Genomic DNA, 16,271 nt, shown 5'->3' with positions numbered 1-16,271 from the left:
GGTTAAACTCATTTTACATACTTAAATCTTATAGTTAAATTAAATATTATCTTGCTATCAACTATCCTGAATTTCTAACTTAATAAAACTAAACCCAAAAATCCCGAATAATAAAGTTTTAAATACAAATAAATTTTAAGGCAGGACCTGTGCAACTTTTCACGCTTGAGTGGCTGTGACTAAGATCAGGCGTTTAACAAAATAATACGTGGGCGCATGTAGTAAAATTTTACGAATCAAGTAATGTATAAATTCTTAAAAAAATGCTTAAAACATTTATTTATTTAATGAAATGATTAAATATCGCTTAGAATATTACTTTATGACTCTTTCCACATAAAATTTTGCGATTTAAACATGCATGTCATGTGACAATACAAGCAACACCGGCACACGGACTATTCGCGGTACATCAAAGATTCTAATAGATCTCTGAACTGAACTATATTAACATATTTGGAGGAAATCCGTTAAGGAATACCCATAGTATTAGTAAATATAGATAAATCTATTAGCTTTATTTATATATAGGTATTCATTGAAGAATTTTTTTGCCTTTTGAAACATGCCCTGAAGTCCCTGCTGCGTTCCCGGATGTAAATCTAATTACAAAAGTAGTTTAAGAGCAGGGGAGGCAACTATTTCTGTTTTTGGCTTTCCCAAAGATGAACAACTTAAAATTGAATGGCTAAAAGCCATACCTAGAGATAATTGGGTCCCTACTCAATATTCTGTAGTTTGTGCCAAGCATTTTGACCTGAATGATATTATCCGTGAAGATGATTATCTTTTACCTGATGGCACACTTACTGAGATTAGAGTTAAAGCAAGATTAGTTTGCTCAGCAGTGCCTCAATGTTTTCAAAATTTACCTGCATATTTAACAAAAACAGTGCCTCTTTACTCAGCCACTAGCCGACTTTACTCAAGCCGCGAAATAACAGTTGGCAATGTCGCACCACGTGGAAGATTCGGATCCGTTTTGGTGGATCCGTTTATGCTTTGAAAGCGCGGCTCTGCCGAGATGGACGTTCAATTTTGATTTTATTTATGTGATTGATTTATTAACTTTCTCAGTCGGTGCTAAAGAAGTGGATACAATGTTTAAATTATTAGTGGTGTCGTTAGCTTTATTTAAGCCAGAATTTGGTGATAGATCAAAGCTAGAAGAAAGATACTGTAGGTACCTCTTGGTGGGTAGATTAAAATAATCTCTAAGCAATTCATATGCGCAAGGGGATATAATATATAACATAAAAGACTATAGTTGTTGGGAAATAACGTTTTTGCTTTAAAATAAGTAAAGTTATTTGGTCTATTAAAAGTATTACTCGATTACAAATGTCACTATCTTTTTTATCCTCTAAGTTGTGTGAATCAGAACTTTCCAATAAATTTATTGCCTGTTTTAAGAAATCTGAATTTTGGTTAATGAAGTCATGAAACTTCTCTAGAGATGAAAAGTATGGTTTATTAAGCTCACAATAATCAGAAGACTTATACCTAGTTAATAGATTTTCGAGTTAAGAGCACCTGCCGACCACTTTTCGAATTGATCAATTCGAAAGGTAAAATCCATTTTAGGTCATTTTGGGACAACTCATCGTTTTTTAAAGAGACTTTAACATGTAGGTCGCTATCTATTAATATTTGATTAATAATATTTATACAAGCATCATTCAAGTTCAAAGTATAGAACTATAGTTTTGTATCGTCAACAATTTTTACATTCGACAGGTCAGATATTAGAATTTTTTGGGAATAATTACTTATAAGATCTTGAAAATTTGTTATGAAATCAAGTTGCTCAGAGGCTTCATTGGCAAGTTCATTACGTTTTTGTTGTTTACTATTTCTTTCGTCTCGACTTTAATAAAATTCTTCAATGAATTCCTATAGGAATATGAATAATTTTTTTTATTTATTCATTGACCTTGTCCTGAGCACATTTAGCAGTGGCGAAGCGTGAACTTTTTTTTCGGGTAGACAAACAATAAAAATCGTTAATTAGAAAAAAATTGTGTATTCAATATTATTCACATTAATGAAATACAGAATGAAAGCGCATGAAATATTAACTCAAAGAGAAAAATTATGTAGTGACATAAAAAACAAATAAATAATTACTACTAGCATAAAAAGATATATAGATAAAAATAAATACTACTTACAAAAAAACACAACTAAAATAAAATTGCCAATATCGAGCAGTCGTTCATAAATAACCACTAAAAAAACCTTTTCTATACACCCAAAAATAAAAATACTAATTATTAAATTACTATAGCACGCGCCCCCACCAAATGGAAACAAAACTGAAGATGTATTGCGGCCGACCAGATCAAGCGTGTCCATAAAGAATAACCCTCAACAGCATAATAAAATAGCTGGTCGACTTCGATAGACAAAAGCTCGAATGTCTTCCCCGCGAGTAAATTTTGCATACGTAATAGGCTGAATGCGGCCGGACCTCTGTAGCCTGCTTGATGCGTATTTGGTTCGATATGCTGCAAATTTCGGAAGACAAATATTAATGTGTCTTCCTATATTTGTCTTCCTGGGGCTCGTATACATTAATTGGGTGTCAGCCTTGTATTTTTATCTTAATCGGTGCGGCAGGCGGTGCGCGCCTTCGGATTAATCATGATTAGATACTATATAATATTAGTAAAGATAGCGACTACGTTCTGTGTTTTTTTTATGTTTTTTTTTAATTTTAATTCAACAATTACATGAAATAATTACGTGATAAATTAATGACAAATAACTGGATAATTTTGGGTAGACAGTGTCTACCTTGTCTACTCGTACGCTTCGCCACTGACATTTAGTCACGAGTTCCAATTAAAACAACCTCTATAATTTTGTAAAAACTAAATCGGTCGCTCACAATCGACCATACCAAATCTGGGTTCGAACCCAGGGCCACACGACTGCTAGGCAGGCACATACCAACCGCGCTGTCGGGGCCGGCTATATATAAATCAAGCTAATAGATTTACCTATACTTACTAACACTGTGGGTATTCCTTACCAGATTTCCTCCATATATGTTTATAAATAAAACAAATCCTACATTTTTTGATGAGAATAAAGCATTAACCTTGGCATAGTTTCTAGTTTTAGTGGAACACAAGAAATTCACAAAAAATCGCAAATCACACAGATAAGAGCACAACACAAAAATCTTAAAAGTGATGTGTAAAATAGGCTTGAAAATCGATAAAAAGTACAATGACCCACTTAAGAAGCCGGCCGGCTCCACCTGTTTCTGTTTACAAACAAGGTGTTTTAAAAAGATTTATAACCATTTATCACTGTTTTAGTATATAATAATGTGTAATAGTATATAACACACCGACACTGGCTGGGAGATGTTACTAAGACTTACTAAGTTCATAATAATAACTACATTGACTTTCCTTTCCGAAATTTCACTTAAAAACTCAAATTTAAAAGAGGAATTCAAACGATCTCCAGTAAGTCCTATGAGAACTGAGATGAAAAGAGATCTGAAAGCAATGTTGCTGATGTTATCATTTCGCGGCTTGAGTAAAGTCGGATGTGGCACTTGATGTACCAACAGAATTCAGCAGTCGTAAAGCGTAAATTCAATTTTAAATGTCCGTTTAGGCTGTGCATTAAACATAAACCACGTCCGCTATTTTTATGTCAATCTGACGTGTACAACAGGAAAAAATAAATGTAATATTCCTAAGTGCATATCAGAAGTTTAGTAAAACATAACGCCAAAATGTTAGATTTTTTTACAATTTTTAGCAAAGGAGGTATTGTGCTGTGGTGCTTTCAGAGTACTAGCCAAATATTTACATCCTCCGTCAACACATTAATTCAGAACGTTGTATTACAGGTTAATTTTTTAATGCAATATGTTTAATTAGTTTCACATCTGTTGGGTTTCTTTTTTAGCAAAAACCTCTGCCAATATTTAAAAATAATGGACTTCTGTTACAATACAAGTTGGATAATGAGTTTGACTTAGTTTTTGTGGTTGCATATCAAGAAATGCTTCAGCTAAGTTATGTTGACAAATTTTTAAGTGATATTCAGTTGGAGTTCCGAGACAAGTATAAGAATGACTTGAGTGTTAAAAACTACTTTCAAAACTTTGATTTTTCACAAACATTTAATAAAGTACTTAAAAGGGCTGAAGAATGGGGGAAAATGCAGGCTCAACTTCCAAAACAGATGAGAACATTTGATGAATCTGATAAATCTAAGAAAACTGTTGCCTCTATGATTGAGAGGAAAGGGGAGGAAAAAAGCAAGAAGGAAAAGAAAAAGGAGGTTAATTTTTCCAGTGAAAGTATGTATAATCTAATATATAATTTTAATATTTTTATTTTATAGTCTTTAGTACTTCATATGTTTTGAGATTGGCCATTTTACTCATTTGGTCAAAGTCAAAAGCTTTTTTTTATAACAACTAGGCATTAAGGATGTACTAACAAATAAGTGAGTTAAACTATACAGTGGTGGCCAAAAGTATGGAAACTTTTTTAATTTGTATTTTTTTTTTAAGAAACCAGGCACTATAATAAAGTTACTCATATTGTGATAAAGTATATATAATATATATTTTTTTTAATAAACTTTATTACTGAACTTAAAACAGTTTACAAAACTGATAAGAAGTCCTTCATTAGGAATATTTTAACATTTAAATTAAATAGTCAGTTAAGTATACATGATAATATAAGCTTAGATAAACTATAAAAAGAAAATTAACACTTTCAATATCCCTTTAACCCACAAATCACCCCCAAAACAAAAAATACCAAAACTATATAAATTTTCTCCAATATAAAACTTTTATAATTTATAATTTATAATTTTTTTCAATAACTTACATCACTCCAAACTTATTATCTATTCAACTTTTCAAAATTGGTATGTTTTATATAATTGAGCAGTAGGAAACAACCTAGGTAAATTATAAAGATATTTTATAGCCCGATTTTGTAGTCTTTGAAGCTTCTTTACCAGAGTTTTCGTTGTTGATCCCCAAATAGTACCCATGTATTGCAGATGTGATTTAAACAATTTATTATACACCGCTCTTTTCATTTCATCAGGCAAATAACTCGCACATCTTTTGATAGCACCACAAGCACTGGACAGTTTCTTCTGTACATGACAGACATGATTTTTGTAATATAATTCTTCATCAATAGACAGTCCAAGGTATTTGTAGCAGTCAACTTTTTTAATTAGATTATTGTTTATTTTAATGTCTGTTTCACTTATTTTTTTATATTTATTCCTAAACACCATATATACAGTTTTGTTTACATTTATTTTTAAATTATTTCTTAATAACCATTTGTGATATCTGGATAGACACACATTTGTTTTTGTTTTTGAAGGTGGTAGACAATGGTACAGTGGAAACATCTTGTCGAACTTGCATTGTCTTATTTATTTAATGTAACATGACATTTCGGTTGGGTTGGGTTTTACACTTACCAACCGAAATGTCGTGTTACATTAAATAAATAAGACAATGCAAGTTCGACAAGATGTTTCCACATTTGTTTCCTTGACTAATGTTTTGAGACACAATAAATAAGGTAGAGCAGTGGACCTAGGACAGATCCCTGGGGTACACCCATGATGAGTCTCTTTGGTTTTACTTTCTTTGTCGTTCACACTTGTATACTGTTTATGTTTCACCAGATAAGATTCTATTAATTTATAGGCAATGCCTCTAAAGCCCATTGACAACAGTTTCTTAAGCAGTATCTTAATATTTACCATATCGAAAGCTTTTTGAAGATCAATGAACACTGCTAACACATGACATTTCTCATCCAGAGCTTTTGTTATATGATCCTGTAGTTCAATCACTCTGTATTGCTAGATTTCTGGAATCCATATTGTTGTGGATCAAATTTAAAAATTTTTTCTATAAATTTTATTATCCTTCTTTTGATTAGTTTCTCGGCAATTTTAGATAGTGCTGAAATATGAGCTATAGGCCTTTTATTTGTTGGTTCATATTGATTTCCTGCTTTATGAATAGGTATGATTTTTGTTACTTTACTTTGAAACACTCTGGATAACATCCATTACTAAGCATCTCATTCAACAAGAGAACCAGGATAGGTATTACCAAGGTCTTTACATTTATTATATCAGAGGTTGTAATTTCATCACTCCCAGGAGCTACATTTTTTTTTAGTTCATTTATAATTTCATTGATTTCTTCATCTGTACATGGTGTTAAAAAGATGGTTTTGTCTTGAGTCTCCTCCTCAAATATAGTGTCCAATCCTACCACCATTTTTTCTTGTTCAACTTCTTTCCTTATTTCATTTTCAACATTTAGAAAGTAATAATTTAAGGTATCAGCAATTTCCTGGCTATCATATATTTTTTCATTGTTTATTTGGATGTATTTAATATCATTGTTCTCACTTCTGTTATATTTATTGTGTATAGTATTATTTATGACTTGCCATGTTTTTCTTTTATCTCCACTTGCCTGTTCAATTTGGCTATTTACAAATTTATTTTTCAATTTTTTTCTGAGGGATTCACACTGATTTTTCAAGTTTCTAAATTCCTCCCTTATATTTATGTTGTTAGGATTTCTTTGTGCTTGTACGTATATTTTATCTCTCTGCTTAACTAATCATAGAAATTCTTCATTGATCCAACATTTATTTCTATCCTACATTGTTTTTATTGCAGTTGATTCTTTTTTGGCTTCTTGTATTATTTTAATTAATGTCTCAAAATTATTTATTTCACTATTTTCTATTTTTTCTGTTAATAATATTTTAAAACGCTCAGACTTTACACATTTAATTTCAATTTTTTGCTTTTGCGTATTATTTGTTGCTGCCATGTCAAGCTCTATTTTTTTTTATTTTGTGATCCGTCATGGTATGCATGAAGTATTTGACATTGCTATTTAAATTTAATATGTTGGTTATAGTGTGATCAATGAGTATATTACCTATACTTAACTAGGTGTACTTACTATATATTACCTAACTTAACATATTAATTTGAAATTAAATGTATTATAAAAAGAAAGTGAAATAAAACTAATATTTTCTTGGCCAAAAGTTTGGAAACTGAAGAAAGTTATTTATGTAAATTACATCTAAATCAAAATCTGCTAATATTTTGTGGCATATGCCTCCAAATTTATTACTTCTCTACATCTTCGTGGCATAGAATCGACAAGTCTTGCACAGTCTTCCCTGGAAATGGCAGCCCACTCAGTTTGCAGTATTTCCCACAGTTGAGCCTTGTTCGAAATTGAATGGTTTCGAATCTTCCTGTCCAAATGATCCCATAAATTCTCTATGGGATTCAGATCTGGGGACTGTGATGGCCAATCCATAAAGCAATGCTCTGTTTATTTAACCAGTTTTTCACAAATTGGTACATGTGTTTAGGGTCGTTGTCTTGCTGAAACAACCATCTCAATGGCATTTCCTCCTCAGCATAAGGCAACATGTTGTTCTCCAATATGTCTTTGTATAGAAAACGGTCCATTATTCCATCAATATTCATGTTTTACCATAGGCATTTGGTATTTGTGGCTGTACTTTGTACCTTTTGGTCGCCGGACATAACATCTCCCATCACTCCCAAATACAATATTCAGTACAACAATACAGTATTCCAATTTTGGTGAGACCAGGTAAGACGATCTTGTGCAAATTTTAAGTGATCCTTTCTATTTTTCTTTGATATTAGTAGTTTCTTTACAGCAACTCTTCCAAAAAGCCCCACTTCATTTAGCTTTCTTCTCACTGTGCGAGCAGATACAGAAATCCCCATTTCACTCATTTCTCCAGAAATATCTATAGAAGTTTTCTTTGGGTCGTTCGATACTCTTTTTATTACCTTCATAGCCCTTTTGGACAACTTTCTTGGTCTTCCTTGCTTGTGGGCTACCGAAACATTTCCTCTCTCTTCAAATTTTTTAATTATTTTTGAAACAGTGCCTTTTAAAATGTTTAAATTTTTACTTATTTCAATTTGTTTATAACCCTTCTGGTATAGTTCAACTATTTTACTTTTTAAATCACTAGATAAGTATTTACACTTAGGCATGATGCCTGTCTTCACTCAAACAAAATCGTACTGTTAAACAGCTTGTAGTAAACAATTATTATGATTTTATTGAAGGTTTCCATACATTTGGCCACAGAGAAATAACTCCTCTTTCATCAAAACTAATAAACAACATTCTTTTGCTTTACCTCCATTGGAATTTCTTTATTTGCTGATAAGCTGTTTATTTATATTTTTGAGAGTTTTCATTGCGATAATTTCTGCATTTTTTGAAAAGGTTTAAAGTTTCCATACTTTTGGCCACCACTGTATATGCATCAAAGAGCAATTGAAAAGAGCTTCTCTATATTAATGCAAAAAAAAATCATCTGCTGCTTGGTTTTTGTGTTTTTTCCCACTATTTTATTCTATGTTCCCTAAAACATAGAATAAAATAGTGGTATTTTATATGATTATGTTTTGTATTTTTTTGTGAGTCTGGTGAGTATCGTATCGTTATTGTACCTGCTTCAGTTTTCCTGAAAAATCAAAAAAATCTGGGACCTACTCTTCTAAAATATTTGTGTACAAATATAAATAATAATGGGAATGGCAGAATTCAACAAATACCTCAGCATGTAGGTCAGTAGCAACAAATAGTTGTTGCACATTGAGAGTTTTCGCATGATATACATTATATATTGCATATACAGATGTTAAATTTTTATTTAAACTATGCAACTATAAAGTTGATGCACCTGATCTTTTAAGGGACTGAAACTTTTTTGTTCCCCCTAGAAGACACCTTCATTTTTATTTAGAAAATAGACCTACTAACTTAGCAAGAAATGCACCTTTATATCAAGTTTGCTCATGGTTTAATGTTTTACACAGCAATAATGATATTGGCCTCTTTAATGGCTTTTCAAATTCAAATGCAAAATTGCTCCAATGATTATGACCTTATAACCACTAAGTATTTAGTTTTTTTCAGTTTATTGGTTATGTATAATTACTTTTCATTTGTTAAGCATATGTTGTCTTATTATTAGGAATTTCCTGTTAGACAATGTTTGGTAAAATAAATAAATAAGTTAAAGTTGATTCAGGACTTTTCAACTGATGTAAAAGAGGAATATTGCATTAAGTACAAGGAAAAAAGTGAATGACAATGGTCATTATTAATTATTATTCATGTGATTCGTGCTTAAAAAAATTTATTAGAAAAATTCACAAGAATTGCACTGAACTGTCAGCGTCTGAAATTAAATGTATGCCACTATAAAAAAGATGTTTGTTATTCATTTGTAACCCATGTAAATCCCTTATTGCCCAAATGCCATATAAGGTACAAATGCTTGACCAGATCAAACAAGATGTATTAGATCTTAAATCTCTACACAGCAGTGAACCAACACATTCTGGATTAAATGTTCCAGGAAAGAGTTATGCAGATGCCCTTGCTCCCTCTGATCAATCATGACTCCAAGCCAATACTGATGAGCATACTATTATAATTAGAGGCAAAAATAAGGAAGATACCAACAATGCCAACTGTGAAAGACCGACTGTATTTGTGGAGTGTAGTGGAGAACATGATGTCTCAAAGCCTTCAAGTAATTTAAAAAATGTCATAACTGTATTAATGCCGACAATTTTTTTTTAACTAAGTATAACATTAATCATGTAGCCAATCTTAAGTATTGTTCATAATTGCTCATTCTGATCAAGAAGCCATACTAAATGAACATTTAACTGAAGGTATGCCGGGGCAGCTAGAACTGGAACCTTTGCATAAAACAGTAAGCAGGGGACATAGGTCATTAAATGTTGTAATAATAATAAATGTGTTTGTTACGACAAAATATGCATTTTTACAAATTTGCTTAATATAATGTATCTAAAATTAAAGAAAAAATGTAATTGTCCTAAAAGACTTCAGACGCCCTATAACAAAAGAGTTAAGGGTACTGCTTAAGCTGAAAACTAAGTATTAAACTAATATTTAGCTTGTAAGCTCCTATTTTCTAACCTTACTTAACTTAAGGCACCTAAAATTCCAGAATACAACAAATCATTCCAAAAGGAAAATATATAAGTATACTGATTGTTATGACAATTTATAATCAATTACAAACCCTTAAAATTGGGCAACAGTACATATGAAATTCAAAATTTTATAAAAATTTAGAATTTTCTTCATTAATGTAAAATAATGAAGAAAAAAAAACTATACTCTATTTCAGAAGTGTATAGAGCAATAAACTGGGGAATTCCGTTCTGTTTGGCTACATTTCGTGGTAGTTCATAGGCGCAGGTACTTATAATATTTATGAATTTAATTTTCACGGATTAAATGCCTTTATTTTGAAAGAGATTAAATACTAAATAAATACTTTTAATCCTTTTGTATAGGTACCTATCTTTTAACGCTTTGTAACATGGAAAAATGGGGTCAGGTAATATATACAGACTATAAATACTTTTAAATCATATTTTAAACGTTAGTAGTCACTGCTACGCTGTAGTGTAATCACAATATTATTATCCCAATATTTAAAAAATGGAGGTATTCAGTCCAACGAAAAGATGTACTAAATATTCTCCACTATCGCTGAGTGAAAAAGTTATTATTTTAAATGTACATGATTGCATTAAACACGATTACCCTAGTTTTACTGTGCAAGAAATTGTTGAAAAATGTTCTCGAATGAGTGGAATTGGAAAGTCCACCATTTTCAAATTGTTGCGGGAAAGAAAAGTAGCAAATCAAGTGGAATCTCCCAAGCAAAAGCCAGGACGACCTACAAAAGTCCTTGATGGAAATGCTAAATGTATAATTCGAAGAAAAGTTCACTCTTTTTATTTTAAAAAGGAAATACCCACCCTAGACAAAATTTTAATGGAGCTTGGCCGAGATGACAGTATTCCGTTGATAAGTAGAAAACTTGTATGGAAAACTTTAAAAAATATGGATTTTGCCTGGGAAAAGCATAAGCGCAAAGCACTTTTACTGGAGAGCGATGAAATTGTTTGTTGGAGACGACAATACTTGAGAAGTATCAAGCAGTACCGCAGGGAGCAAAAGAAAGTTTTTTATCTTGATGAGACGTGGATTAACGAAGGTTATATAGTCCAAAAAATGTGGCAAGACAAAAATATAACCAGTGCTCGCCAAGCTTTCATAGAAGGCCTGTCTACGGGTATTAAAGTACCTTCGGGAAAAGGAAAAAGACTTATAATCACACATATTGGAAGCGAAGAGGGATTTTTAAAAGAAGGTCTGCTAACCTTTGAGTCGACTCGCACAGGAGATTACCATGAAGACATGAACTCAGACGTTTTCGAGGACTATTTTGGTGAAATGATAAAATTTCTTCCGGCTAATCCGGTGGTTCGGTGGTTATGGATAACGCAAGCTATCATTCACGGCGAATAGAGAAGACGCCAACTTCAAGTTGGAGAAAGCAAGAAATTATCGATTGGCTGACTGCAAAAGGTATTGCGTTTGAAGCAAATTTGATTAAAAAAGAACTGCTGGCAATAGCAAACTTACACAAAACTCGTTTTATGAAATACGCCGTGGAAGATATAGCCGAAAAATATAATATAACTGTACTGCGCTTACCGCCATATCATTGTGAACTAAATCCTATAGAACTGATATGGGCGCAGGTAAAAGGATTTGTAGCAAGACAAAACACGACTTTTAAAATGAAAGATGTTAAGCTACTGTTTGATCAAGCCATTACGGAAGCGACACCAGAGAATTGGCGAAAAGCAGTCCAGCATGTAATTAAGCAAGAGGACAAAATGTGGGATCTTGACAACCTCATCGATCAGACAGTCGATCCTTTAATTATAATGTCAAGAGGTGATGACAGTTCATCAGATGACGAAGAATACTACAATCTATTATAATTTAAAATTGTTATACACTGTTCAAAAAGTGCCAGATCCAAAAGTGACATTTTCAACTGTTTTACTCTACATATTATGTTCAATAAATTTGTGAAAAAAATATATTATTCCATTTAAACAAAAGTAACTTTCTAAAATAAAATAGCATTTAAGTACATTAATTATAAAGTAAAAAACAAGTCCCAGTTGCACGCCTTTGGCGAACCGTTTTCAATGTTTATCAGTGGGTAACAATGGGCAAAACTCATAAATTGACCCAAAACCGGGTGGCACTACCTGCAATCAACGAAAAGAAAGAATTTTACATTGAAACTAATACCCAACTAAGGTAGTGGCATAAAATATTGGTGGATCACCAGGTACCACTTTTGCATACCTAATGAGGTTTTATTGCTCTACACACTTCTGAAATAGAGTATAAATTAAAAATTAAGAAGTAAAATAAATATGTGAAAAGTGACATGAGAATAAGGTCTATATCAACGGCCAAGATCATTTGAAATCATATATATCACTATAAGCAAAGAAGTCAAGATCGCCTACCAACTTTAGCTAGTCTCCTATTTGTTCAGCAATTAAAATTTTTTTTAAGTTTCTTTTAAAAGTAACTAAGGAAGAACTAAGTAACGTTTGCGGTAATAAATTTATAGTTTTGGCAGCACTATATGAAAAAGATCTTTTAAAGATTTATTTATGATGCCCAGGAATAGAACTCTATGATTATAACGCAGAGGACGACTGCGCACAGCTACCCTAAATTCAAGCTTAAATAAATAAATAAATTGTGCACTTGAACATAAGAGGCGTTAAGAAAAATTTCGATAAGTTGCTACTACTTATAGAACCGACTAAGTTTACATACTGTGATATATTTATTTAGATTTGATGTTTTAAATTAAATTCTTACACGATTCCCGGTTATGATACATTTTATATTCAAGGCAATTTTAATTTAATCTTAAAGGGGTTCTTATATTTATTTTATTAGGTCAACACTAAATCCTGAAGCAGTTAGTCATTCTAAATTAGGGAGAACAAAAATAATGATTAGTAGGATCACCCTTGGCATATATGGTGTCTCTAGGGGAGGAAAAAATACCATACTCCTAAAAAATATTAATAGCTTGAGCCAGTTATTTAAAATCTGATCAGACAAACCTGCAAACACCTTTTTAGATAGGCCGTCATCATCCCCAGGTTCAATATGGATTGCTGTAATTCTGTTAAGTCTGTGAGATTTAAAAAAATATTTTTAACCCTTGCAAAATTTGACAGAAAGCTAAGAGGATCAGAAGGTTGTATGATATTTTTAGTTAGGTATTTAGCTATATTACATATAATTAATTTAATAAGTTCGGTGATAATTTACTCTCATTAACGCTCGAGGAAAAGTGGTTTTTATTACGAATATCGTTTATTATTGATCAACTATTTACATTCATCCAAAAAAACATCAGTTCAATGATTTTATTTCTAAGTGACTGGATGTTTAAAAGCGGAGGATAGATATAGTTTTTACAAGCAAAGATTTTTTCAGGGTCTGCGCTGTTCTTCAAAAATCTCACTGAACTACACTACTTATTTCATTAATAACGTCAACATTAATTTCCTCAAGGCTATCATCATTTCTTTCTACAACTGTCTCAGATTGATCACGGATTTGAACATTTGGTATCCGCCCATCATTCCGTATATTCTGGGTTGCAAGGTTGCAGTTGCTAAATTAGCAAAAACCAGATTTTTATTGGGTTTTCTTGTATAAGTAGTAAGTATTTGAGTGAGAGTTTTTAAGTGAATTAAGGTTGCAGTTAATTTATATAAGTATATACAGGGTGTTCATTTGAAAACTTCCCACCAGGGATTTATCAAAAACCACTGTTAAAAAAAAAAAACGCCGAAATACGTCAAAAGGTTTGTCAAGGGGGACAACTTTCTAACCTAAAATTACTTCACCCCCTTTCACCCTCTACCACCCAGGGTCATCCCTTTAAAAATTTTAAATGGCAAGGGATATCGAGTAATAGCTTGTTTAAAAGGTCTTTCGAAGTCTTTAATTTTGACGTTTGATTTTTTCAAATCGGTAAATTGTTTTCGAGAAAATTGGAAAAATCTTTGTTTATCTTAATTTGTTCAGATAGAAAACAAAATCTTGAAAATATCAGTTTTTATTTCAATAAGTGTTCAAAATGTTGCCCGTTTTTGGCCAAACAATGATAATTATAGGCGATGTTCAAATTCCTGATGGACATTTTCAAAAACATGTTGTGGGATATCATGGCAGCTGTCGATGATGCGTTGACGAAGTTAATCCAAACTTTCAGGTTGGGGAGTAAATAAAGTGGTAGATTTCAAATGACCCCATAGACACAAGTCTAAAGGCGTTATATCAGGAGATCTAGCAGGCCATTCTATAGGCCCCCTTCGCCCTATCCATTTATCTGGAAACTCGTCGTCTAGCCATTGCCGAACGGGAAGAACATAGTAAGGAGGAGCGCCGTCTTGCTGGAAATATATTTTAGACGACCCAAGGTCATCTTTTTTCCTTTCATTCATAAAGTCCAACTTCTTTTTATTTAATTGTCGGTTTAAAAATGATTTGAATGCAGAAGAAGATTCATTTTAATTTAAGCAGCCTGGAAACACTGATCACGATTTTCTTTTTTCTTATAACGTTTTTCAGAACAGATGACCTCTTGTCTCCAATTTTTCTGTGACCCCTACAGCTACAGATTTAAGCATCGATTAATAATTAAGTATATTTACAAAATCGCTTAAATGTAAGCGATAAAATATTTAAGTTTTTAATATGTATAGTCTTCTAATTCCTTTAAAAGGATGAAAGTTGCTCATCTTAACGTAAGGTCGCTTTTTACCGAATTTAACGAATTATCCACGCTAATAATAGAAAATAATTTCGACGTAATAATCATTACTGAAACATGGTTAAGTCAAAACGCTAATGCCAATCTACTTAACATTCCAGGGTATTATTTTATACACAAATATAGAGCTGGGTGTGGGAGCCTACATCAGGGACGGATGGGACGTTGAGGTCATGCAATTTAATTTCTCTATCGCTGCAGAACTTGAAAATATCTTTTTAAAACTCTTTTTACCAAATAAAAAAATTACTATAGGAGGATTTTACCGCCCTCTTAATACAAGCATTAACAATATGATCGGCGACTTCATAATTAATTATATTTTTCTTTATGCCGATATCATTATACAGTGCGAACGTAAAGGTTGGAATAAATTTATTTAAAATTCAGGGGTATGTTAAAAAAAAAAACGCTCGGACATGTCGATTTTTATTTTTAACTGCGGGTTTTCTTACTATAATTTTATGTATACAGGGTGGCCCAAAAATAAGTTACGGTCATCAACGTAATTTTTTTAAATGTAAACACCTATTTTTTATTTTAGATTTAGGTTCTACATCAAATTCTCAGTACATTTCATGTACCATGTCCTATACCTAAACTCGACCGTTGACGATTGAACACAATAAAAGGCTATTTTTGGAAGAGTTATTTATATCAAGCAAGAATACATAACAATATTTTAATTAATTTATTAAGTGTTGAAAATGGCTGCCACGAACCTCTTGGCAATATCCCAGTCGATGCTGAAATTCTTGTAAAACGTTATCGATAACAGAAGGTTCTATCAATCTTATTTCTTCCGTTATTCTAATTTTTAAGTCTTCAATGTTGTTTGGCCGATTAACATAAACTTTGGACTTAAGATACCCCCACAAAAAAAAATCTAAAGGAGTCAGATCCGGCGATCTGGCCGGCCATTCAATTGCATCTCTCCGACGAATCCAGGTACTGGCGCACGGGACGAGTGTAATGGGCTGGAGCTCCATCTTGCTGATACCATAAGGAATTATCTAATATATCTGGGTCTTCTGGATCGGGGTATAAAGTGGCAAGGCATGGAACCAAGTCATTTTCTAAAAACTCTAAATACCTCTCACCATTCAAGTATCCTTCAAAGAAAAATGGCCCTATAACCCTGTTTTCAATCACCCCCGCCCAAACATTTACTTTTTGAGGGACTTGGCTGTGGCACTCCATCATCCAGTGCGGATTTTCAGTAGCCCAATATCGGCAGTTTTCCCGGTTTACACTACCATGAAGACAAAACGTTGCCTCATCAGAAAATACAATTTTTTTTGAAAATTGTGGATTAGCATGGCACAAGTCCATAAGTCTCTCACAAAATTCTAAACGCCTATCTGGGTCATCTTCATTTAGTTCATGAACCAATTGAACTTTGTAAGGGTGCCATTTATTTATACCTAAATACTT

General features: G+C 32.3%; 1 protein-coding gene across 1 annotated transcript in view; it reads left to right on the top strand.

Annotated features, from left to right (window-relative positions):
- The first annotated feature begins 3,675 nt into the window (after window positions 1-3,675).
- Window positions 3,676-16,271, top strand: part of LOC126741570 (signal recognition particle receptor subunit alpha homolog) — a 33,585-nt gene continuing 20,989 nt past the window's right edge. Inside the window, exons 1-2 of the mRNA XM_050448043.1 lie at window positions 3,676-3,871; window positions 3,931-4,327. Coding sequence (XP_050304000.1) covers window positions 3,755-3,871; window positions 3,931-4,327 — 514 coding nt within the window. The 5' untranslated portion in view covers window positions 3,676-3,754. The remainder of the gene's footprint in view (window positions 3,872-3,930; window positions 4,328-16,271) is intronic.

This window comes from Anthonomus grandis, chromosome 10, assembly GCF_022605725.1.
Source record: "Anthonomus grandis grandis chromosome 10, icAntGran1.3, whole genome shotgun sequence".
NCBI lineage: Eukaryota > Metazoa > Arthropoda > Insecta > Coleoptera > Curculionidae > Anthonomus > Anthonomus grandis.
This window is presented reverse-complemented; position numbering and strand designations above follow the sequence as displayed.